The sequence below is a fragment of the Apodemus sylvaticus genome, chromosome 1, assembly GCF_947179515.1.
Source record: "Apodemus sylvaticus chromosome 1, mApoSyl1.1, whole genome shotgun sequence".
Taxonomy (NCBI): Eukaryota; Metazoa; Chordata; class Mammalia; order Rodentia; family Muridae; genus Apodemus; species Apodemus sylvaticus.
In genome coordinates this window covers 13,875,268-13,901,294 of record NC_067472.1, presented here as the reverse complement: position 1 = coordinate 13,901,294, position 26,027 = coordinate 13,875,268, and the positions used below count along the sequence as shown (strand labels likewise).

At 43.7% G+C, this 26,027-nt stretch overlaps 1 protein-coding gene and 1 non-coding gene across 2 annotated transcripts in view; both read right to left on the bottom strand.

Annotated features, from left to right (window-relative positions):
- The window catches only part of Cfap43 (cilia and flagella associated protein 43), an 89,025-nt gene that overhangs the window by 6,422 nt on the left and 56,576 nt on the right, over nucleotides 1-26,027 (bottom strand). The window contains exons 21-34 of the mRNA XM_052183964.1: nucleotides 25,241-25,345; nucleotides 24,167-24,283; nucleotides 20,014-20,244; nucleotides 17,241-17,447; nucleotides 15,502-15,591; nucleotides 15,194-15,274; nucleotides 14,297-14,422; nucleotides 11,168-11,287; nucleotides 8,569-8,676; nucleotides 7,413-7,499; nucleotides 6,655-6,743; nucleotides 3,843-4,056; nucleotides 2,521-2,633; nucleotides 1,263-1,422 (exon numbers count right to left, since the gene is read on the bottom strand). Coding sequence (XP_052039924.1) covers nucleotides 1,263-1,422; nucleotides 2,521-2,633; nucleotides 3,843-4,056; nucleotides 6,655-6,743; nucleotides 7,413-7,499; nucleotides 8,569-8,676; nucleotides 11,168-11,287; nucleotides 14,297-14,422; nucleotides 15,194-15,274; nucleotides 15,502-15,591; nucleotides 17,241-17,447; nucleotides 20,014-20,244; nucleotides 24,167-24,283; nucleotides 25,241-25,345 — 1,848 coding nt within the window. The remainder of the gene's footprint in view (nucleotides 1-1,262; nucleotides 1,423-2,520; nucleotides 2,634-3,842; nucleotides 4,057-6,654; nucleotides 6,744-7,412; nucleotides 7,500-8,568; nucleotides 8,677-11,167; nucleotides 11,288-14,296; nucleotides 14,423-15,193; nucleotides 15,275-15,501; nucleotides 15,592-17,240; nucleotides 17,448-20,013; nucleotides 20,245-24,166; nucleotides 24,284-25,240; nucleotides 25,346-26,027) is intronic.
- LOC127676617 (U6 spliceosomal RNA) lies at nucleotides 10,620-10,723 on the bottom strand. Its single transcript, XR_007976072.1, has one exon. It is a non-coding gene; the product is annotated as a U6 spliceosomal RNA (small nuclear RNA).

The window sequence follows — 26,027 nt, the reverse complement described above, 5'->3', positions numbered from 1 at the left end:
CATGAAGAGCATTTTAACAAGTGTAGCAAGCTGAGAAAGCAAAAATATAAACCATGTGGTTTGAGTATTAAAAGGGCACAAGGATGTGAAATGGAGCTGAATCCGGTGTTCAAGGATATTAAATTGAATTAAGGGAGTAGTGACCTTGGGGCAAGATCCTACCCAGCTAAATTTAGGTCGATGCTAGGTGGACCACACATTTAATCCCAGTGTTTAGGAGACAGGCATGCAGGTCTCTAAGTTCAAAGTCAGTCTACAGAGCAAGTTCCAGGATAGCCCAAACTTAGGCAGTCGAAGAAGTTGGAAAACAGAAAGGTGGTGATAATGTAATAGAACAAGGGGACCATGTTCCAGCCCCAGAAAGCAGCAGAAGGATTAAATGTTGTCCTTACAAGGGTTGCCTTGGCCATGGTGTCTGTTCACAGCAGTGAACCCTAATGAAGACAGTATATTAGACCTAATTTTTTTTTCGGTTTTTTGGATTTGGTTTTTTTCGAGACAGGGTTTCTCTGTATAGCCCTTGCTGTCCTGGAACTCACTCTGTAGACCAGGCTGGCCTCGAACTGAGACATCCGCCTGCCTCTGCCTCCTAGAGTGCTGGGATTACAGGAGTGAGCCACCACCGCCCGGCTAGACCTGATATTTAACCTTACAGTCCTGAACTTAGAATCATGTAGAGAGATTTTAAAAAACACATCTTGGGGTGAGTTATGGGCACATTTACTAAGTTCTATAGGTAATTTTAATGGCCTCTACTGAAAGAAAGCACTGATCAAGTACAGTCTTAGTCAAGGTTACGGTTGCAGTGATGAAACACCATGCCCAAAACAACCTGGGGAGAAAAGGGTTTATTTGGCCTACACTTCCACATTAGTGTTTATCATCAAAGGAAGTCAGAAAAGGAACTCAGACGGGGCAGGAACCTGCAGCAGAAGCTGGTCAGGGGCCATGGGGGCTGGGGGAGCTGATTACTAGTTGCTCCTCATGGCTTAATCAGACTGCTTTCTTATAGAACCCAAGAAGGGTTAGTCCCACCCACAATGGGTAGGGGCCTCCTCCATCAGTTGCTAATTAAGAAAATGCCCCACAGGTTTACTGAAAGCCTAGGCTTTATGAAGACATTTTTTCAATTGAGGTTCCCTCTCTCCTGTGACTCCAGCTTGTGTTAAATTGACATAAAATAACCAGTACACTTACCATAGAAACAGAGACAGGATAAAGCATTTTCTACAACAGGCAATATGTTCAAGAACTATAATTACCCGAATTACGGAATTCAAGTCTTCAATTATATTCTTATTGATGAGAATTGCATCAGAATATTCCAGAATCAACTGGAAATTCTCCAGTTCTACTTGTCCTTGTTTAAGAAGAATTTGCACTGTCAAATTCACCTGGAATCTCACTTTTTCTTCCTGTAATCTAAATGGAAAGAGACTTCAAAGGAGTGTCTGGGATATGTTTAGGTTCCCAACTTCACCTACTAGCTGAGAAATAAAATTCTGTTTGAAGGAAAGCACCCTGAGTGCCATGAAGAGTTGCCCCAAAGATGAAGCTTTTCTAGAAGACCCTCTCAGTGCCTGCCCCCCCTTCACTTGAGCTGCAATTTTACTTGAATTGTTGAAGCAACTGTATGGACAACATTACAGGCATAAACTCTTACTGTAAGTTAAAAAAAACATATGGTTTGTAGTGTAATGAGAAGAATTTTAAAATGAACTAGAAATACTTTAAATGGAAAATTCGACCTTACTGATTTTTGACAATATAACAATATCATATATATTTGCTACTTTTCAAATCTAGTGAATAATTCATATTCTCCCAACATCCTACATATGAAACTGATATCTGATGATGAATTTAGGAAGCTCACAGAAGTTTTTATCCATGTGGTTGTACATATAGCCTTTTGTTTTTGGGTTTTTGTTGTTGTTGTTGTTTTGAGACAGGGTTTCTCTGGGTAGCCCTGGCTGTCCTGGAACTCACTCTGTAGACCAGGCTGGCCTCCAACTCAGAAATCTGCCTGCCTCTGCCTCCCAGAGTGCTGGGATTACAGACGTGTGCCACCACCTCCCAGCTATATATAGCCTTTTGAAGCAAAGACTTTATACAAAGCACCTAGGCTGCATGATGAAAAACATACACCTGGTGGGTGTTTATGGAGAAATTATTTGGAAATCTGCTTCATCTTCGACTCAGTCTTGAGCTCAGCCGTCTCTATTGACAGAGACAGGTTCTTTGTATTATTATGTGGTAGGAGCATGTTTACACAAAACTAGATCCCCTGCCCCCAAAGTTTGCTTTTGTGTTAAGACAACACATGCCAAATTCTTTTGTGAAACAAGTCTTGTGTAACAAAGCACACAATATAAAAATAGAACATTTCAACACAGGGCCAGGACTGCAAAAGTCAGAGCCAGCAGTGGACCAGGAAGCTGGCTCCGCAAAGATGGCCGTACTTAGCTGAGCCCCGCGCATACTGAGACTGTGAATAGACAACCCTGAGACGCGAGTTACCGGACAAGCTCATGGAACACCCTCTCGATCTCATGTTGCACGGCGTCGTCATCTTCCATTCGCTTCCGGAGAAAAGTCGTCATTTCCAGGAGGCAGGCTGCCTTCTGCTTCACCTGGTAATCGCAACCGCGGCATGTCAGGGCATGTGGAGACTCGAAGCAGGCATTTGCTTTTTTGACCTTTTCTTGTACAAAATCTTAGCAAGCTTACTTTCCTCAAGACTAATAGAGCTTTAAATCTTTTCCTAACCCTGTTGAGTTATGTAAAACATGGTTGTCATAGTCCATGGATAATTTAAAGAGTGTCAAGTTGGCCTCTTGCTGAAAATCAAGTATGCAGTTGTCTGTCGTGTGTGTGTGTGTTTGTGTGATGTGCATGTATATATACCACTTTGAAATCTGTTCCTATCGATTTAGATGAAATTCTACACTCAAACACTCAATCAACATTTGCCAATCTAATGCCATATGCACCGACTTTAGGGAACTGGGAAGGGGGAGACAGAGGTGGTAGGGAGGCAGCAGGCCTCTCAACAGCTAAACAGGCTCTCAGACTTTTACCTTTGCCCCCTCCCTACCACCTCTTCCAGCAAAGGATGAAGCTCCTTCTGGCCAGCTAAGTATATAACCCTATGCGAAACAAGATCGCTTCTAACAGTGCTGTCCAGGAGGAAAGCGACGAGAGCCGCGTGGGCAGTTTAAATCTTGTTACCGTCACTTTATCAGAAGCGAGTGAAGCAGGTGGACTTAATTTTACTAATACTTTTTATTGAACACAGTGTCTCCAAGATATTATCCTGCTCAAGAGCAACATAAAAATTATTAACGAGGGGGGAAATCATTTGAAGTGTAAATAAAAAATATATCGAATAAAAAAAATTATTAACGAGACAGTTTTCACTTGTTTCATGGTAGGTCTTCCAAATCTGTGTGTGTGCTCCACTCTGAGGACATCCCAGTCCTGGTCACATCTATTTCCAGTGCACTAGTGGCCATCATTTTGAACCTTGAGAATTTATATCATCGCAAATAATATTACGTGACTTTTGTTATGTTAATATTGATATTACTGCTGGGCAGTGGTGGCACATGCCTTTGATCCCATCACCTGGGAGGTAAAGGCAGGCAGAGGCCAGCCTGGTCTACAGAGTGAGTTCCAGGACAGCCAAGGCTATCCAGAGAAATCCTGTCTCAAAAAAGAAAAAAACAAATATTGATATTACTGTTATCAAGTAAGAGAACCCTAGTCTTCCTGGATATACTGACGGGTGTGTTATTTCCTATTAGTACACTTAAAATACAATTTAAAACCAAGTTCTATACTTTGTATTCGTTTTCCACTTTTGCTCGTCTAGCTGTGCAGAAATGTTCCCAGACTGAAGGGTCCAAGCCTTCTGGCATGTTATTGATATTGTCCAACTCGTCCATGGATTTCATTAGCTGGGCAAAGTTTTCCCTATTTAACTTGGCAGATCCTGGTCGATCTCCATAAGGAACAAGACTGGTCACATCTGTCTGCGTTTTCTGTTTGTGAACCCTGGTATTAGCAAGAGAAGAGCATCAACCTTTAATATTCTCACAAATACCAAAAACCAAACCAACCAACCAACCAAAAAACCACTGTTACATAACAGACCATTAGCATAAGCCTGACACTGTATGGTAATTTCCTTCATCACCTGGTAAGTGGGTTACTCCAGGGACAAGCGTCCACTTTGTCTGTTCATACCCTAGGTCCCTAGACATGCCCCGGAATTATAGACATCTGTAGTTATTGTTGGCCCTGGCAGCTTTTCCTATGCTAGAAAACCATTTTTTTTCCTTGTGTATTGTAAGAAGGCAAGCAGACATCCAAGAGTAGTGTGAGTGTACCCTGGGTCTGTCTGGCATAGCTACTTCTGGTATCTTTTCTTCAGTGGGGCATGCCTGGACATATGTGGAATTGGAGAAGGGCCCTTTTTGTCTTCATTAATAAATTAGTTTAGTCTTCTGGGGCTGCAGCTGGGAAGTAGGCTACAAAGCTGTGCTGGGCACTCCCTGTGGAGATACTTGACAACGTAAAGCCAGTGACGGTTCCACCCATATCTCTAGACAAGATAGTCGGGTTCTGAGAGAAGCTACTGCCCAAGGCCAGCTCTGGGCTTGAGACACAGTGGAATTAGATTTCAAAGCAAATTCTGTTTGACCATAAGTGCTTCACCTTGGTTTATTATATAGCACACTCCTAGTCAGACCTAGGAGCCCATCATACTGCAACCCGCACACTGAAGAGTCTGAAGCAAGAAAATAACTGATTTCACTCTGATTTCACCTCTTATTGAGCTTCAGGCTAGCCCGTGCTACATAGTTAAGGCCCTGTCTCAAAAGATAGGACGTCAAATGAAAAGGTGCTCTTTTGAAAATAGGGAAACTGAGTTAGGGAGATGTCAGTACTGAACAGGATAAACACCGGTGCTCAGTCCTTAGCACCCATATGATAAAGCCTACTGTTGTGGGATAGGTTTGAGGCCCATCCCCTCACTGGATGTGCAAAGATGGGCAGATCCTGGGGCCTCTGGCTAGTCAGCCTAGGAAAATTGACAAGATCCAGGCTAGGGTGAGAATCTGTCTCAAAAACTAAAGGTGGAAAGGAACTGGGGAGTCACGTTGATGTCTGGCACACATACTCACACAGACACAGATACACACACACACATACACACACTCACTCACACATACATGCATTCACACACGTATACAGATATACACACCTATACATACATTCACACACTTACATACACACGCACTTACACATACACACACATACACATAAACACACTCACACATACCCTCACACATACACACACATACATATACACTCACTCACACATATACAAACACACATACATTCACACACTCACACCCATATACATACACACATATACATACACCCACTCATACACACACACATATATATATATACACACACTCATACACACATACACCCACTCATACACACACATATATATACACACTCATACACACATACACATACTCACACACACATACACAGGCTCACACTGACATATACATACACCCAATCACACAGAGTGGGGGGGTAAGGGCTGTGGAGAGAGAAACTAAGACATGAGACAAGTCCTGGGCTAACTTCCCAGCGTTTGTGGTAACCTGCCACAGGTGCGAGCATGGGTTTGTATCCCTCACACAAATCATTTCACTCCTGTGTGACAAACAGCATGATTCTGTATTGCATTTGTTTGAAAATGTGAATTTATTGTGTTAGAAATCATCAAATTATTCCAGTACTTCTCCCAGCTTAGAGATGTATTTCAGAACTCTAGATAATCACTATCCTTCTTTTGCATTGTTTATTTTAAATTTTATTGGAAAAATCACTCAAATAAAAACTTTGGTCTTGAGGATAGTCACATGAGAATTTTCTGAGGAAAAGCAATTTGTGGTCAAATACACAGAGGAAATGTTGTTTTGCTATTCCTGGAAATCCAAAAGCCACTAGAAAGTTTTTAGAGGCTGTGCAACAAAGATGCCACTTAGCTGTAGAAACCAGTATTTCCTCAGATGTGTTTAGTCTTGGAAGCCTGTCTCAAGGAGCTCCAATTTACACCACAAAGACAGAATTACGTTTGTTGGATTATGTCTTTGGAAAACATTTATGCTAGCTCTGATGTAAGACTTTTCATGCGTGAAATGAGAACACAGACACTTCACTCTTTGTAAAGAGCAGAAGACATCATTACATGCCATCCTTTATCCTAAGATACCAGTGAGATCTAGGAAAACACTAAATTATAATGCAGGTGGACACCTTCACCTCGGGCTGCCTGACTGATCATTTTTATCTGATGGAGAAAAGGTAAAAAATTATAACTATTTTACTTTTTGACATTTACTTGCTAATTGCTTTATTTTTATGTGTGTGCACACATGTCTGCATGCTGTGGCGCACAGTGAAGTTCAGAGGGCAGCTTGTGGGGGTTGGTTTTCTCCTTCCTCATGTGGTTCTGAGGGTACCACTCAGGCCACCAGGCTCTGCCCTGCTGAGCCATCTCTCTGGCCCTTTAAAAAGACCCTGCCCTCCCCACCCCTCAAATCTGATAGTATAAGGGAAACAGACCTTGGCCGGCGTTTAAAAAGTTTGTAGAGGACGTCCACATAGTGACCAGAAATGTCAGAAAATTCCTTTTTGAAGCTTCGATCCAGAATCTAAGAATAAACACATCACCTCCAGGATTGCAGAAACACATAGATATTTCTCAACTGGTTAACGTAATGTCTAAACTACAGATGGTACCACTGGGACTTTAAGGCATGGTTTTTGCAGTTATTGGAGAACAAAGTTATTGGAGATGCAAAGACTTCCCCTAAGATGTGTTCTTACAGAGCACACCAGTGTGTTAGAAGTGCTATTTTATATAATACAAGTTTTAAAAAGTCATCTAGAAGTGTCCCCCATAACATTTACTCAGGAAACATGCAGTTTTCGTTCCGTCCACCTTACCCTGTTCCTTCCCACCTCATTTTATCCCATTGTCTTTGTGTTATTCAGGCTATTGCTTCTGTTACAAAGTGCTGGCTTACTGTTAAGTTGATTTTATGGGCAACTCATGGGCTCTACAAGCCCAAATTTGAGAACCCTAAACATGATGACCTCTCTTAACTGATTTTTTTCCCCGTCAAGGAAAAGCTTAACCTAGGAAAAATTTAAAAATTCTTTCTAACCCAGAATGAAATTCATTCTTATGAATGTCTCCTATGGAAGGGGACAGAGGGAGAGCAACCCACGAGGACACTAACTTATGTCCTGGTCAGCCTCCCACACCGATCCCAAGCGCAATGACGGTGCATTGCCGAGCGGATGTGCCTGTGACTCACTTTGTCTTCCGCCACCAAGTTGTCATGGTGCTCCTTGAACACGTCCAGATCTTCTCTTGCTTTCTGGATGGCTTCGGAAGTCTTGGTCTACAGCAATGGCAGATAGTTAATCAGAACCGGAGAGTTCTCAAGTCAAACAAAGCGACAGGTGACTCTAAGAATAAGAAGAAACCTCACAGAATTCATCCAGTGACTCAGAAATGGCCTCCTCCTCCTCTGCTAAAGATGTCTAGTAGCCTACGGGATTGTTATATTTCAGATACATATTCAGATTGTTATATTTTAGATGTAGCTCAGGCTGGCCTTTAACTTGTGGTCCTCTTATAGCCCTGGATTATAAGCACGTCCTACATTGCCTGGTAAAAGCTCTTGGCATATGTTATAAACAGACTTTTTCTTCTTCTATTTTTTTTAAACAGGATCTCTCTATGTAGTCCTGGCTGTCCTGGAATTCACTATGTAGCTCAGGCTGGCCTCAGAGATCTACCTGACTGCCTTCTGAGGGCTGGGATTAAAGGTATGCACCACTACCCAGGCCATCTCAACAGACTCTTAAAGAGAGTACTTTTGTCGTTTATGATGCAGTAAATGTGTTGGTAATGTGCTTAATTAACACTGTTGACATAGGTTGACACCCACGGAAACATGTATTGATAATTAGCATTGATCGCCATTATCTCTTTAATAAATCTCATCTATGGCGTTGATACTGATTGTGAATATGAACATTTTTTATTCTAAGTTTACCATTTCCATGTTCAGCAACACTTGGGAATACCACATGGCCCAAAGAGGGTGATTTTCCCTGGAGAATGCCCAGCAAACAGCTTCAAAGATTGCATGACTTGATCAAAGTCTACGCCTGGTCCATGATTAATTGCTGTATTTTGAGGGGAGGAGGGGGTGTTTCCCTTTGTAGCCCTGGCTGTCCTGGAACTCACTCTGTAGACCAGGCCTTGAGAATGGCTGAACAGAAAACCTATGAGGTGACTTAGCCACATATTATTGTAATGGTCCCTACCCGCCTTTTCTCTAAAGCACTCCTCTTGTCTCCTGAGATTACTTGATTAGAGTGGAGTTGAAGACTCTCATCAGCTGCCCGAGTGGGACCTGTGTCTAAACATGGGGCACAGACGCCGGAGAGCCCTGCACTTACTTTCTCCTCCTGCTTCTTTGAAAGGTAGTTGTTCAGGAACTGTTCCCTGGAGCTGAGTTCTTCATCCAGCAGCAAAGAAAACACAATGTTGTTTATTTTCAGTTCCTCCTGTGGGGACAGGAGGAGGAGGAGCATTGAAGTTCTGCATCCCTAGCCAGGAGAGAAGAACTTCCTGTGGACGGGTATAAGATTTGACACTCATCAAGTGAGCTTAAGAGACAAGGATGCCTTAGATGAATGTCTTAAAGAAAAGCCCAATGGGGACTTCTACAACAGCATTTGGTTGTTTTTACCTCATTTCTCCTTTCACTGTGAGTGAAATACACACACGGGGGAATACTTAAAACAAGTGGATTATTTAATTTAATAATTTAATAATTAGCCCAGTGTACCTGTCATTACCACTCAGTTAAAAACAATCAATTTTGCCAGCGCAGAATCCAGGCATTATCAGATGCTCAGCCCCAGTAGTGGCCAGGGTTTTGGCTTCAACAATGCCCAGCTGCTGTGTTTCTGTCATTTTCTCTTAGCGGGAACCACTGGCAGAGTGGCATTGCTTGTCATTAACAATACTTGGTCACATCCTCATGTTCTCTTACGTCCCTTCTCTCCGTCACAATTCACCGGCAGCAATCGGCAGTCTGTAGACCGGCTCTGTGTCTCCCTAGCTGCTCACTCGTACTGCAGTTTGTAAGGGTCCCAAGTCCCTTTTGGTCCTTGAAAATTGGCCTCTGAATCCAGAGGCCTAGTCAGACCTTGGTTTGACCTTTTGACAAAACTGTGGGTGCCCCCGTTCCCTCTGGTTAGGGCACACATGATATTGGATTGTCTTTGGGGGAATATTTGTAGCTCTGGATGCTCAAAGCACAAGCCCAGTAAATCTACTGAGAGTTGCAAAATGGTCATTGTCTGTTCTCACTTTTTAAACAATTTACTAATTGAAACATCTTATAAAGGAATGTGCCTGCTTATAATTTTGCTGTCAGGGGTATAGCTTGTACAGGAAAAGTCATATTTGATACTAGATAGTTTATCAGTTTGGGGGCAATGCTCCTGCTGTCAGAATCTGAAGATGACAGGTGGTTGATGTTGACTGTTAAATTCAAAGACTATGGGATCACAGGAAGAGGGGCCTCTTATGGTTTGTATATGCCCGGCCCAGAGAGTGGCACTGTTAGAAGGTGTGGACTTATGGAGTAGATGTGTCACTGTGGTTGTGGGCTTTAAGACCCCCCTCCTAGCTGCCTGGAAGCCAGTATTCTGCTAGCAGCCTTCAGATGAAGATGTAGAACTCTCAGCTCCTCCTGCACCATGCCTGCCTGGATGCTGCCATGTTCCTGCCTTGATGATAATGGACTGAACCTCTGAACCTGCAAACCAGCCCCGATTAAATGTTGTCCTTATAAGAGTTGCCTTGGTCGTGGTGTCTGCTCACAGCAGTAAAACCCTAATGAAGACAGGACCTCTGGGCATGGCGTGGAGAATTTGTCTGGATTAATCTATCGGGGAAGACCCATCTTGATCGTGGTCAAGATCACTTACTGGGCAGGGGATCACAGACCATATAAAAGCATGGGCAGCACACACAGACATCCTTTGCCCTTCTGACTGCACAGCACGAGACCCGTGCTGAGGCCTGAAGTTCCCGGTACGATGGTCTAAAACTTAAAACTCTGAGCTACAATACGTTCCTTCTCCCAGGAGTTGCTTTTGTCAGAATATTTTACTGCAGCAACAGAAAGGGGAAGCAAGACCATGAGCTACTGGCATTTTCTTCTTAAAATGTCATCAACCTATGAATTTGGAAGAACTTGATGAGTCTCAACAGATTGCAATAATAATTATTAATATTGTTATTATGATCGTTGGTGCTGGAGCTGTTCACATGCAAAACAAGTGTTCTGCCCCAATCCTTTATTTTTGAATCTTAAATGTTGTCCCTTAGAGGAGAAGTAACAGTAGCTGCCGAGTCCCGTGGACATTGCCTAGTAGTCTGATCCTCTGTCCCATTATCTGTACGCCCAGATAGTCTAAGCATGCCTTTTTTTTTTTTTAATGTGGACCGCTTCACGAATTTGCATGTCATCCTTGCGCAGGGGCCATGCTAATCTTCTTATCGTTCCAATTTTAGTATGCGTGCTGCCGAAGCAAGCACTCTAATCATGTCTTTTTAAAAAAAAGCATAGCCCTTTATCGAAGCATTTTCTACATACCACATTTTCTGCCACGTCCAGTGTATAAGTTCATGCTCTGACGCATGCGCACAGCTAGGTAGCCGCTACCCCAGTCAAGTTTGGCGCATTCTGCCATTCCCAGGGAAAACCTTTCCACAGGTATTTCATATCCACGTCTCCCAGAAGCTCCCCTTTCCCTAAAGCAGCTACTTACCAGGGTGCTGGAGAAGTCAGTAGGAGAGAGCTAGCAGCACCAGGCTGGGAGGAACCAGGATGGTCCCACCGAGACCCTAGACCCATTGGGAATGCAGAGCCCCACACGGAAACAGCACCTGCAGCAGGAGTGCTGCTCAGCTTCCTGAGACGGACTGGTGTCCCACAGGCTACTTAAAGGGACAAGATACAGAAGCGAAACCTTCCTTTACCTGGTTGATGACCATCTCTGCCTTCACCCTCCTTTCAAAGAGTCTCTTCAGATGCTCATCAAAGTTCTGTGTGCTCTCTTGAATAGAATTTTGTAGTTTCTTCAGTTCTGCTTCTAAAGACTGAATGAGAGGTGATAATTAAATGCTTGTCACAATTAGCATTTGTGGTTTGCAGCACAGAAAAAGCGGGGTGAGGCAGGAAGGTACTACCTAGTCTCTCTCTCTCTCTCTCTCTCTCTCTCTCTCTCTCTCTCTCTCTCTCTCTCTCTCTGCTTTATTTTCTTGAGACCACTAAACCTGAAACTCTCCCCCTGGACTAGTCTGGCTGGCCAATCAGCTTTTGGGATCTTCCTGTTCCTTCCCCCCCTCCCCCTGCCCCAGCCCTGGGGTTACTGGCATGCACAACCATGCCTGGTTTTCTCCAAGTGAGATCTAAGGATTTGAACTCTGATCCTTTATACTGCTACAACAAGCACTCTGTAGTACACTGAGCAGCCTCCCTGGATGTTTGCTTTTAGAATTACATCCAAGGAAGATCGGTAGATCGCTAATCAGGCCGGTCTAATAAACAGGGCTGCAGAGAATCTTCCCAGAAAATTCTGACTACAGATAGTAATTAACAGAAAAACAATTTGGCCCTGAAAAAAATGTTGCTTCCCCTCCCTCCCATTTTTTTTAATATCTTGGAATTTTCTAATATCTATTATTTAAAAATATTTATGTGTGTGTGTATGTATGTATGAGTATACATGTATGGGCAGGTGTGCATGGAGGCCGGTGGATCCCTTGGATCTGGTTACAAGCGTTGTGCTTAGCCTGATACGGATGCTGGGATCTGAACTCCCACCCTCAGGATTGATCAGCAAGCACTCTTAACTGTGGAGCCTTCTCTCCAGCCCGCTGAACTTGATTTTACATTTCTGAAAAAGTAGACCAGTGTCCGACTTTAGGGAAGAAGATGATATGAAACGAAACAAGATTATCTGGGAGTAGATTCATTGTGAGAGCACCAGGTTGAGCAAACCCAGAAACCAACACGGAAAAGCTTAAAAACAAACAAACAAACACATCCAACTGAGGTTAAAGTTAGCCACCAAGGGTAAAACTACTGCATTTGGTGGGTTTTTTTTTTTGGTTGTTTTATTTTTTTGTTTGTTTGTTGTGTTTTGTTTTTGGGTTTTTTGGGTTTTTTTTTTGTTTTTTTGTTTTTGTTTTTGTTTTTGCTTTGTTTGCTTTATTCACCGCAGGAGAGCAGGTGCTGAGCGGGCAGAACCCCTGCTGGTTAACTTTCTGTCAACTAGAGTCTTCTGGGAAATGGGGATGAGCGGAGAAGTTGGCGCCATCACACTGACTAGCCTGTGGGGCGGTTCCTTGATTACTGACTGACATGGAGGACCCCCGCTGGCTGCGCATGGCGCCACCCTGGGGGAGTAGTCCTGGCTTATGTAGAAAGCAAGCAGAGAGCGCCAAGGAAAGCAAGTCGGAACGCGGTGTCCTTTCATGGCCTCTGTGTCAGCTTCTGCTTCCGGGCTCCTTCCCTTCATGAGGGACTACAAGCTGTAAGGTGAAACACTTCCTTTCCTCCCCGGGTTGCTGACAGTCGCGGCATTTCACCACAGCAAACAAAACCAAACCCCAGGACAAATGCTGAACTGAATCAAGGCTGGGGTTTCACTGGCGGATACGGTGGACAGCCATTAGGAAAGTGAGGCTGAAAGTAGGAAACCTATTATTTTTCTCTCTAAACATGGAGCGAACACAGCTTCTTGGCCACCACTTGTCCTGGTTTGATGTCTAGTGCGGTGGTAGACACCAGGATCAAAAGGGCCTTGGGGAAGAATGTAGTTTACAGGTCCTGATCACCGTCTGTCCCTGAGGGAAATCAGGTAGGATCTGAAACCGTAACAAGACGGGACCAAGGAGGGAGCTGCTCGCCTTCAGGCTCAGGGTCAGTTACCTCAGGGTCCATGGCCGAGGGTGGTACTAACCTCAGTGGGCTGAACCCTCCCACACTAATCAACAGTCAAGAAAATGTCCTCAGAAGCAGGCGGGTTTCTGAGTTCGAGGCCAGCCTGGTCTACAGAGTGAGTTCTAGGACAGCCAGGGCTACACAGAGAAACCCTATCTCGAAAAACTAAAAAACAACAAAACAACAACAACAGAAAACCCCATGGTGACCGGCCAATCTGATGGGAACATATCCTTTCCCACTTGACTCTGGTTTGTGCCAAGTTGACAAACGCTTCCTGGACCCCGCCCCTTCACTCCTCTGCCACCTCGACCCTACCTCTCCAAACCGTGACTTCTTCCAAGATTTGTTATTTGGGTTCTTTAGCCTTTTGGCTTTTTAAACTTAGTTAAAAACGCAAAGGAGAACACCAGTGAATAAAAGTACAAGCAAGTTAGCAACGGATTCAAGGAAGCTTCTGGAACGATAATGCCGTGATAAACCTGTAAGTTGCACCGTCTTGCCCTGCGTGGTAGTGTGATTTCATTTCCACCACAAAGAAATAAACATAATTCACCCTGTTATGTTTCATGAACTGTTTCTGGAGGGTCTTACTACACAGCTCAGACTTCCCAGATGCTCGCTGGAATTCCTGCTTCTGCCTTTCAGGAGTTGGGATCACGGGTATGCGCTACCATGCCTAATCACCACCAACGTCTACGTCTCACGTACAAGTGTAAGATATTTTAATGTGGGCATGCCGCTTCTTTGAGCTGGAAGAACATAAAACAGAACTATATCACAAAAACCTCAAGTACGAACTGAACTGTGTGTCACGTTGACTACATGTTTCTTCCCTCAAATCCTGAGATCGCAAACCCCGGTGATGTCTTGCATGTGCTGCAATAGGTTTTCCTTAAACGTGTGAAGAAGGAACAAATTATCAAATGAACTGTAACAACATGGAAAGTGTTGACATTAGTAAGAACTTAGAAAAAAAAACTGCTGTGTATTTCTTTTAAAAAACAAAATGTCCCCAGTCTTCAATTTTATCTCTGCTGACCTCTCTAAGTTCTCAAGAGAATTTAAGTCAACTCACCACTGCTAAGCTACGCGAGGGCATTGGGAAGAGGCCGGCCTAGAGCGTCTGGAGGAGCTGCATTAGCTTTCTGCCCTCCTACCTTTCTATACTTGTCTCTCTCTTCGTTTAGCTCCTTGACCTTTTTCTCGTACTCCTTGAATTGCTTCCTTTCATCTTCACTCCACAGAGCATCAGCTTTGGCCATGAACGCCGGCTGAGGGATCACCTGGAGATACAAGGAAACAACATGCTCTAGCACATAGCACCGATGTCACGGCCCAGTTAACACCAGCATGGAACAACCTGGACGCTCTGGCGGAATGCCGTGGGAAAGCCTTACTGCTAGGTTCCCATGACTCTGAGAAGGTGATGGCTTTAGGGTTGCCTGGACTCTGAAGTGACAGAATTGGATGTGTGTTGGTATCTTCTCAGCTAGAACGTCAGGAAGACCTGGAATGTCACATGCGCACAATTGAAGGTGAAGCGGATCACTTTCATTATGCTTGCTTGTTTGTGCCAATTTCCTCTTTTGTCATCTTCTTCTTGTTCTTCTCCTCATTCTTTTCGTCCTCTCCCTCCTTCTGTTCCTCCTTCTCTTCCTCTTCCTCCTCCTCTCCCTCCTCCTCTCCCTCCTCTTCCTTCTCCTCCCTCCTCCTCTTCTTTCTCCTCTCCCTCCTCTTCTTCCTCCTCTTCCTCCTCCTCTTCCTCCTCTTCCTCCTCCTCTCCCTCCTCTCCCTCTCCCTCTTCCTCCTCTTCCTTCTCCTCTTCTCCCTCCTCCTCTTCCTCCTCCCCTCCTCCTCTTCCTCCTCCCCTCCTCCTGGTGATAGTGAGTGCATGTGATAACGGAAGGCATCACTAGCCCACTGATGTATCTTTCTAGGTTACTGAATATCAGGGCTGTCGAATTTCTAAAACTGAGTTCCACAGGGAACAAAAAGGATTCAAGGAGCTCTTTCTGCCCCATTCCCTCTCCCACAAAGATGGCGAAACCACTCACCATCCTTAAGATGTCTTCCTTCTTGACTTCCAGAACGCCTCCCATCATGTCCATCAGGCCTCTCTGTCTTGCATCAGAGATCTGGAAGAGAACCGGGATCAGAGAAGGCGTTTGAGACAGAGCGCTCTGTCGTGTCAGGCCGCTGCCTGCTCTTAGAATGATTACATTTGGGGCTCGGGAAAGTGATGGGCGTATGGGGAGAGAACAGGACAGCAGCTGAGATCCAAGTGATCTCTGGACTGAGGCAGATGCATGGTATGTCTCCTCGAGTGAAAGGCTTTAGGCATTATTTGAGCAAAATCACATACCCGTGCTTGCTGCAATCGCTCCAAATCATAGGGTGTGACAAATTCTGATTTGGATTTTTGCCATGGAGCAATGTATTTTTTAAATGAAATCTGAAAGAGAGAGTAGAGTTTCCTGCTGAGTTTCTTTAAAAAAGAAAAATCAAGCCAAATTTTCCTTCCATATTCTGGGGGAAAGTTAAGTGGCATTGAAGGGGTTAAAGGGAACATTCCAGATTTCCAACTAGTTACTTAATGTGGGATGAAGATAAGGTCTACAGCGAGAGTGCTGGCAGAGTGGACCCTCGCTTATCTATTAACTCTCGAGTACTGTCTCCTCTAAAGGGGAAATTTTATTTAGATTAAGACAGAATGGTATGAAGCTCAAAGAAGTATCTCCTAACTCATACCTAAAAAACTAATTAAAAAAAAAAAAGGTCTTAGAGTTAAGACCCTGGGGTGCTCAAGGAACCATGAACCAGAATGTGTGGTTGCAACAGGGAAACCACTAGACGAGGAGGTGAGAGTAACAGTCCAGAAAGGCCTGTGGGCTTTATTCCCAGTGGTGGTGTGAATAGCCTATGCAGGCAGGGGCCAGGAAGAGCAGGGGCCTCATAGATTTCACAAAACAACCACTATCTGGAGTGTGGGATGGTTTTGAGCCAAGGTCAAGCAGAGCTGGGGTGTCATTAACATTACAAAAGTGTCTGCCATGACAGGGACCCCAGAGAGTGAGGCCTCATTGTCACTTTATTCCAGGACTCAGGACTCACAGCAATAGGTAAGAAAAAATGTCTTGGTTAACTGCAGAGTGCCCAGGGGAAGTGACTGCCCTCTGAAGCATGACAACGGACAGTGCTCAGGTCCTAACTCATGACAACGGACAGTGCTCAGGTCCTAACTCTTGTTCATAAGCTGAGAAACTGTGCACAAGATGTGCAGCCTCTCTGCACTTCACCCTCTCTAGTTGTGAAATGAGGACCAAACTTGGATGATCACAGATGCCTTCTGGTCCTTCTGGGACACTCAGAATGGTGCCTGGCATCTAACACAGATTACAATTGTTAGTTCATTACATTGTTGTTCATCTTTCGCCTCCTCCCCAAGTCAGTTGATTTCACACGACCAGGGTTTTTCCTTTGTGTATTTTCTCTGTGTTTTTAACTTTAAAAACATGGTATATAGTTCCTTCTAAGCACCTCAGCTTTATATCTTCTACTGCTTCTGTGGGACACCCTGAAGGCCATAGAGCCATCCTCTTTCCCTGGGTCCTATTGTGTGACAAATGCCCTAGAGAATTCCTAAATCTCCATCAATTTCATTAGCCTGTTGGTGTTCTACTTTTAGTACCCATTTGGGCCAAGAGGCTTCTTCTTGGGCAGACCTAGCGTTGAAACTAAGAGAGTCTCACTCAGGTGAGCGTTTCTCTTTAGCAGAAGAAAAATGCAAACTGAAAATTTCCACAGGAGGTTAAACTGCACAGACACACAAACTAATGCTGCAGACAGTCTCCTGGGCACCCCGAGACGGCCCAGCCTTGGGCTCCTGTTTGCTCTAGGTTTGGTGTTTACATCTCTGGATCTATGGGATTCATAAAAGAAACCTCCCTCTGGTTGAGGCTGTGTCACCTGTGTTTGTTACCTGAAACTTAGTGCTGCCTGATGCAGCTGCTTCCAATAGTACAGACAAGAGGATGGGCAAACTGGAGCTGGTAAGATCTCCTGAGGGATAAGATGGGAAGGGCTAAGACGGCTAGCCTGTACCTCATCATCTTCCACAACAAGGGCTCTTTCTGGTTTCTCATTGTCTTCAAACACTGGTTGCCAGACTGTTTCTTCCAATTCCAGGTCTGAAATAATTTCTGCAATTCTAACATTCTTTTCTTTTACACGTGCAATTTCAATCTCTTTTTGCTTATAGGCAGCTTCAAATTCACTATTGAAAGTCTTTTTTATATTGTAAATGATATCCTGAAATATTAATAGGTTATTGAAAACACATCGTCTCTTATGTCTTTATTTTTTTTATAAAAGTAACATAATCCCATATACACCTCTAAGATCATTCCAGAAATTATCATTTAGGAAGGTCAAACTCATCTTTCCAAACTGATGTTTACAGTGAGTCATTTCTATGTTTAAAAATCTACAGTGGTTTATAGTCAGGTTTGAATTAAGGCAGAAGCAAGATTTACACCTTAATGGTTTCCTTCCTAAAATGTGAGCTAAAATTCAATATGTAGGTCTGCTTGAAAGCTCATTGGATAATTCTCTTTACTTTTTTTTTTTTTGCATGTCTTTAAAAATCTACCCTAAACTATTTGTAAAGCAATGTACAAGATTTAGTATATCTTTCTTGGGAACCTGATGGAGGAGATATGGAGATAGGAAGCAATGGTGTTTAGAGAGCCTTACAGAGAGGGACCACTGGGCCCATCTGCTTCTTTATAGAGTTATGACATTCTCAATTAGAAGAAGAAACTGGAGTTAACTGACTAGGTCAGCCAATAGCTATGGTGGCAGAAGGATCAAGTGGATCACCCCAACTCAACTCAAGAGAGGCTACTGTGACTCAAACCCTTGTTTATGTTACAACCATGGTTCAGTCTATCAGTTTCTCCCATTAAAGAAGAAACCATGCCGGGCGGTGGTGGCGCACACCTGTAATCCCAGCACTCTGGGAGGCAGAGGCAGGCGGATTTCTGAGTTTGAGGCCAGCCTGGTCTACAGAGTGAGTTCCAGGATAGCCAGGGCTATACAGAGAAACCCTGTCTCGAAAAAACTAAATCCAAAAAAACAAAAACAAAAACAAAAAAAAAAATAAAGAAGAAACCATTAAAGTAGTCTGGAAATGATTTAACACCTAGCAGCAGAAGGTATTTTGGGCTCAGTTGGCTTCCTTATAGAAACAAGGCAAAAGAAGAGGGCCAGGGGTTGATCAAAGGTGACTGACAAAACAGTTCTGTGTGTAAATAAATAGCAGTCCCAAGGGGTTGGAGGAGGGGTCAGAGGAGAAAGAAGAGGAGAAAGCAGAGGAGGAGGAGGAAGAGGAGGAGGAGGAGGGGGGAGCAGGGCAAGGAGGAGGAAAGGATTGGAAGCTTAAGCAGAAATTTCTGGTTTCTTTGGAGACTCAGTTGTGTCATGTGATGTTTTCATGGAAGCTGTCTTATGAGAGGATGTTTTGCTGAGAACAGACAGGTGGTATTTTTCTGAAAGCTGCCTAGAAAAAGGTTATATGTTGTTTTGCTGGAGCAGACGCTTGAGAGGATATGTGATCTTTGGAAAGGGTATTAATATATCCATCAGACAGTGGACACTGCTGTGGCATTGGTTTGCCTTGCCACTCTTTGCTGGTGTTTGCTGAGGATGCTGCGGCATTGGTTCACCTTGCATTCTTCACTGACCACTGTTTGTGATCTGACTTCATAAAGAGAAATGCACCAATGAACTGCCCATGATATTCTGGAAGCTTCTGGCCGCTTCAGTAGACTCAGGCTGATGGGCAGAGCCTCGTCGTTTCTTCTGGATCGACCTGCCGTTGCTGATTCATTAGCAGTGTTTACGAGTGGATCAATCTACTGCTGCTGATTCGTGTGAACTAAACTGCTGATATCCTAACAACAAAAATTAGAAGTGCCCCAAAGAGTTATTTCAAAACAGGTCTACATCCCCCTCTGCCCTATTGACCTTTCCTTTCCACTACCTCTGGTGGGTGGTGGGCTAGAAGGGAGGTTAAAGCTTTTAAAAACCCTTATTAAAGTAAATTTTGAAAAATCTAACCCTACAGGAAACAAGTGCTGAGCAACATGGAAAGGTGAGCAGTAACTGAAGACAAGGCAGAAGGACCTGTGAGGACAGGGATAGCTAGTGGAATTTCAAACGACCTACTATCTTAGTTGTTGATTTAAAAAATATTCAAGAGCCTTCTCCATTTCAAGTGTTTTCTGAGACTGACTTGTTTGGCAGAAATCAAGGAGTGGCGGTTTATGGCCAAGGGGACCTCACACCTTATTTTGAGGCTATTCTACTTCTCTGAGTTAGGCAGACGGATGAGCAAGCACTTTCTGACTTTACAGATCCTGTGTGATATGCAGTGAACAGATCTTTAGTTAAAGCATTTCTTGGAGCTAACTAACGTTCTTTCCCGAATGTCGACTGTGTCAGTCAGGGAAAGCATTCACTAGAAAACTTGTTATCGGCAATCCCAGTTTGAATGGGTTGGAGTGATTTTTGCACACAAGCTCTATCTATCCTAGCTATCTATGTATTTCTCAAGGCACACAGAGATACAACTTGGTTATTGCTAGGGTGTTTGTTTGTTTCTTGGTTGGTTGGTTTCTTTTCAAGACAGGGTTTCACTATGTAACAGAGCCCTGGCTGTTGTCAAACTTGTTCTGCAGACCAGATTGGCCTGGGATTAAAGGTGTGTGCCACCATACCTGGCAGTTATTGCTAGGTTTTAATGTGAGCCTTTGGGAGTACCTTGTGGGGAATATCATAGACCTTTATTTTTTAATAAAAAAGGAAATTCACTCACTTTTAGCAATACAATTTGGTTGATTTTCTCCTCTCTGGAATGAAGTTCCAATTGGCTTGTCAACAAAGATGTGTCTGCCCCAAAATCAGTGCTCAAGCTACCAAGCAGGTAATTGGGCAGACTGGTACTTTTTACTACCTTTTCCTCATCCTCTTCTTCCTCATCCTCCTCTTCATGATGCTTTTTAACCAAAGTGGCTGCAGACTGGGCCTCAACAATTTCCTTCCGGAGCTTAAATATAGGGAAAGAGACGAAACAGAGGTTATGCAATTAGAATTCCACAAGGGACAATTTTCAGGTGATTTAATGGTTTCAACCATCATTTTAAGAGGTCAAATTGCCTTGCCAGCAGTTCAGCTCAGTGTGGTGGATGCTGAAGTGGCTGCTGAAGAGAAGAGATTAAAGTTTAGAAACTGATTCGCTGTAAATCAGGAGAATAAAAGCGACCCTTGCTAGTACACAGTATTTATGTTTTGGTGCCAGAATGATACCTGCTTGTAAATATTCTGAATCTCTCATGGTACTTAAACATGAAAAAAAATCTTCTCCTCACATTTTATCAAGGAACTTCTTCACATGGGATGAGAGAATATAATTTAAGTGTGCCTTTCGTCAGAAAAAGAGGGGTTCAAAGCTCCGGCCAAAACTAAGTTATGACAAAGAAACACTTTTTTTTTTTTTACTGCTTTTACAGAGACTGTTTTTTAAAAAGTCTGGATTGCTTTAAGAAGACCATAAATTCCATCAACATAGAATTAGTTTGATTTTGGGTCAATGACCATAAAGCATGGTCCCTAATGTGAGAGAAGACAAAGAAAAGCCTATGTAGATCATACAGCCTCTGAGCAGAATGTCAACAGCACCCTGGCTCCTTTTTAAAAATCATATTCTCATACTATATAGGATACAGGCTCCATTTTTTATTATTTGGATATAATATATATTTATGATGTGTCTGAGTTAGGCTTTTACTGCTGTGAACAAACCCCACGACCAAGGCAACTCTTAAAAAAATAAAAACATTTAATTGGGGCTAGCTTACAGGTTCAGAAATTCAGTCCATTATCATCAAGGCAGGAACATAGCATTTGTCTAGGCTGACATGGTACAGGAGGAGCTGAGAGTTCTACATCTTCATCTGATGGCTGCTAGGAGAAGACTGCTTCAAGGAAGCTAGGATGAGTCTTAAAGCCCACATCCACAGTGATACACCTACTCCAATAAGTCCACACCTACTCCAACAAGTCACACCTCCTAATGGTGCCACACTCTGGGCTAAGCATATACAAACCATTGCATTCCACTCCCTGACCCCCATAGACTTGTTCAAACACAAGAGCAAGCCAGGAAACCAGCTGGGCAAACTCCACACTCTGCATCTCCACGTCTGATGTTAAAGAGATCTTCAGATCTCCAACTCCTTTTTCATCTTTGTTGATTGCAACAAACTTCTTTCTCCTGGGCTGGTTCCACTCCCTGTTAGCAGTTTTCCTCAGCAGATATTCCACCATTATGGCATCTCCAACATCTTGGGGCCTCCAAGGCAACTTCAATATTAACAGTTTCAATGTCTGGGATCCACACATGATCTTCTGGGCTCCTCCAAAGGACTAGTGTCACTTCTCCAGCTCTGCCTCTGTAGCACTCTAAGCTCAGGTTGATACACTCCACTATTGCTGCTGTTCTTGGTGTTCATCCCATGGTACTGGCATTTCCAATACACTGGGGTCTTCTGCAGCAACTAGGCTTCACCAGTAACCTCTCATAGGCTCTCTTCATGATACCAAGCCTCAATTTCTTTTCTGACTCTTTCATTCCTGGGCCATCAATGGCAGTTCAGGCTGCACCTTCACCAATGACCTTCCCTGGCCTCTCACAATGAAAAGCCTCAGCTGCCCTCCATGAATCATTTATACCTTCAAAACCGGTACCACCTGGGTGATTCTTACACATTACCAAGTCCAGCTACAGCATGAAGTACAACCTTGGCTATCTCTGGAACACAGCTTCTTTGTGCTCTCAGAAAACACTTCCCAGAAGGTTTTACCTTAGTGATGCTGGTCTCTTCTTAATCACTACTAGTTTCTTAGCTCCAGCTAACCAGCATCAATTGTCCCAGTAGTTCCTTCTACTCTTTACTCAAAAGCCAGAGCCACATGGCCTCGGCTGCTGAGTTCTGCTGTTTGCTGAGGCTGGAACTTGGTCCTCCTTGTTCTGTTACATGATCACCAGCTTTCTGGTTTCCAACTCCTTCACTGCCTAAACTTGTCTGTCCTGGAACTTGCTTTGTAGATTAACCTTGAACTCAGAAATCTGCATAACTCTGTCTCCTGAATGCTGGGATTAAAGGTAAGTACCACCATGTCTGGACTTAAGTTTTTCTTTACCTAGAACCTGCTCTGCCCAAGGCTGACTTTGAACTCTTTTTGAGATCTGCTTGGTTTTGTCTCTTGGGATTAAAGATGTGTATTACCATGCCTGGATATAAAGTTAGCTGGGTGGGATCTTGCCCCCAAATTCCTTAAAATGTTATCTCCTAGAACATAGGATTCAGCTCAATTTCACTTCCTGGTGCCCCTTTCACACTTGAACCATATATTTTATATTTTTCCTTTTTAAGTTTACTATGCTTGTTCAAAATGCTCTTCGTGAGACTTAACCAGAGAACAAAGTCTCTGCCGGGCATTTCTGAGACTTCCTTTGTCAATGCAATTAATATAAATCGGTTTACCTTAGACTCAGACTCTTCAGACAAAGGCAAAAAGCAGCCACATTCCTCACCAAAATACCACAAAAACAGTCTCTAGGCCACATACGAAATTCTTCTCCACTGAAACATCTTGAGTCAGGTCTGCAAAGTTCAAATCACCTCCAGCAACAAAACCTTACATATTCCTACTCTGATAGTCCATTAAGTCCCACTTAAAGCATTCCACTGATTTCCAAAGTCTCAAAATTCATATTCCTCCAAACAAAAGCATGGTCAGGCCTATTATAGCAATACCCCACTCCTGGTACCAACTTCTGCTTTACTGCTGTAAACAGACACCATGACCAAGGCAACTCTTATAAGGACAACATTTAATTGGAGCTGGCTTACAGGCTTAGTGGTTCGGTACATTATCATCAAGGTGGGAACATGGTAATGTCTGGGCAGGCATAGTGCAGGAGGAGCTGAGAGTTCTACATCTTTATCTGAAGGCTGCTAGGAGAAGACTGCTTCCAGGCAGCTATGATGAGGGTCTTAAAGCCCATGTCCACAGTGACATGCCTACTCCAACAAGGTCACAAATCCTAATAGTTCCATTCCCTGGGCTAAGCATATACAAACCATCACATGAGGATATAGTATATAAATTATCCAGAAATATAAATGTACATTGTATGCAAAGTTAATATTAAATTTTATCTCAATACAAATCCACCTGCTGTCCTACTTAGGATTTCTAGTGCTGATACAGACAGCTACAGTTAGTTCTGTTTTGTTTTTAAGCCTCTCCAGCCCCAAGCCTTCTTTCTTCCTCAAAGAAGACTGAAATGCGTACTTTTAGGTGATGTAGCAGTTCGTGCAATGCTAACTTCATTCTCGTCAACACACACTAAAGGGCTAATTTGTGGGCTGGGTCTGGAAATTTACTTAATTCCTTTATTATTTATGTTTACAATAAAGAAGAATACACAACCCATTCAAACCCATGACCAACGCAACTTGGGAAGGAAAGGGTTCGTTTGGCTTACACTTCCACATCACTGTTCATCATTGAAGGATGCCAGAAAGGAACTCAAGCAGGTCAGGAACCTGAAGCCAAGCTGACACAGAGGCCATGGAGGTGCTGCTTACTGGCTTGTTCTTCATGGCTTGCTCAGCCTGCTTTCTTACTGAACTTTAGGCCGCCAGCCCAAATATATAGACCTCTAGGCACCACCCACAATGAGCTGGACCTTCACTTATCAATCACTAATTTTTTAAAACGCCATATGGCTGGATGTTATGAATGTATTTTCTCTATTGAGATTCCTTTCTTTCTCATGATTTTAGCTTGAGTCAAGTTGACATAAAACTAGCTAGCATAGGGACCCTTAATAAATTACATAATACACACACACACACAGAAACACACACACACATACACACACACATTTAAAGTGGTACCTTAAGACACTCTATCTCAATCTTCTTTTGCTGCTTAACTTTATTCAACTCCTGCAGCTCCTCTTCTGTGCGCTCCTTCATGGGGAAGTTGTCAACCACATAGGGTATGTGAAAACACTCGGGTGGAAATCAAGATGAAGGTTAATTTTCTACTATCCTTGTGACAATTCGGGGGAGCAGGGGGGATGTTTCCTATCACCACAATTAACCCCAAAGCTATTATGCAATGAGTTAAATTGACACCTTTGAAATAGAGTGAGGCAATGCTGTTCTTAAGAGCATAACTGTTGCCTAAAATAGCAAGCTGTTGTGAAGGGTTCTTTGTAGAGCAGTGATTATCAAGAGTGGTTCCCACATTCTGCCCCCCCCCCCAAAATACTGACCGTTTCTGTTGCTATTACATTAGTGTGGAGATGTTAATAAACAGAGGCCAAGGATGTTACAAAACATCCACCAGTACATGGGACAACCCTGACAACAAAGAATCCATATGGGCCACTCTTGCTATCCAAGCACATAAACTACAGGGGTGTGAACTTTGTCATCCAAGTGGGGACAGGTAGGGAGAGGCACATTTAAATGAGAGAAAAGGTGATATTAATCGCTCTTGAAGGGCATAAGTATAAACTTTGACAGTTGATTGCCCTGTGTGTACCCTAGATGAAGAGGTAGAAGAAAGGCGATCTAGATAGAACACATGAAGGTAAGAGGAGATATAAACGTAAACAGTGTTTTGTCTGCCTTTTATCTCTGTGGAACATGATTAAGAGCCTTTTGGGGTGGAAGGGACTGAGAGAAGGATGCAGGGGCGTCACAGAGGACAACCTGGGCTAAGAACAACCTGGAAATGCACTGGCTTCAAAGCACATGAGGCTTAGCAGGGGGAGGGGGGGAAGAATGAACCAAAGGAAGGGGGCGCACCTGGCAGGAGGTCACACACCTGGTGGACTTCTGTGAAGGGAGTAGCAAGGTTTTGTTCTGAGTGAATTTACTTTTGAAAAAGTTATGTGACCAAGCTTTCTTTGAGTATCTTCTTCGGCCAGGATGCTGTGCCCGGGGCTGTGTGTCCCTTACCTTTAGAGCCCGGCCCTTCACAGCCATGGAGTTCCAGCACTCCTCCTTGATGAGCTCAGTTAAGTAGCTCTTGGCTAGGTTGTGCATCTCCACATCCTTTCTTATCTTGGAGAAAGGGAAAAAAGATAAAAGTGAAAAATAGGACCACGTAAGGAAACAACACTATGGTCGGCCCCTGATTAGCCAGGGCTACCCATGGAGTGGGAGCGCTTTCACAGGATTCCCCTGCATTTTGAGCTGCCCTACGCTGTGATGGACTTGTGGGTCACACGGCCCTATTTTGCCAATGCTCCCTAAGGCTTGTGTTGAAACTTAAGATTCTCTGCCCTGAAGGCTGCTGGGTTAATACAAATGCCAGTAAAGGTGGTCAGATCAAGTCCATGTCCTAAAAGGGGCTGTGTGGATGGGTTCCACCTCTCAGGGTGAGGGGGACAGGATGGCTGGTCTAGACAGACTTGGGGCCAGTCAAGAGCCATGTCTTCCTGGGTTCTCTCTCTGTCTCTGTCTCTGTGTGCGTGTATGCGCGCGCGCGCGCGCGCACACACACACACACACACAACGCTAAAGGAGAGCCTCAAGTGTCCCTCCTCAGGATACCTTGCCTTTTGAGATGGTCTTTCCCTCTCTTGGACTCTCTAAGCAGGCTAGGTTGAATTTCAGGGTTGTTCTGCCTCAGCCTCCTCAGTGCTGATACAGACAGCTACAGTTAGTTCTATTTTGTTTTTAAGCCTCTCCAGCCCCAAGCCTTCCTTCTTCCTCAAAGAAGACTGAAATGCGTACTTTTAGG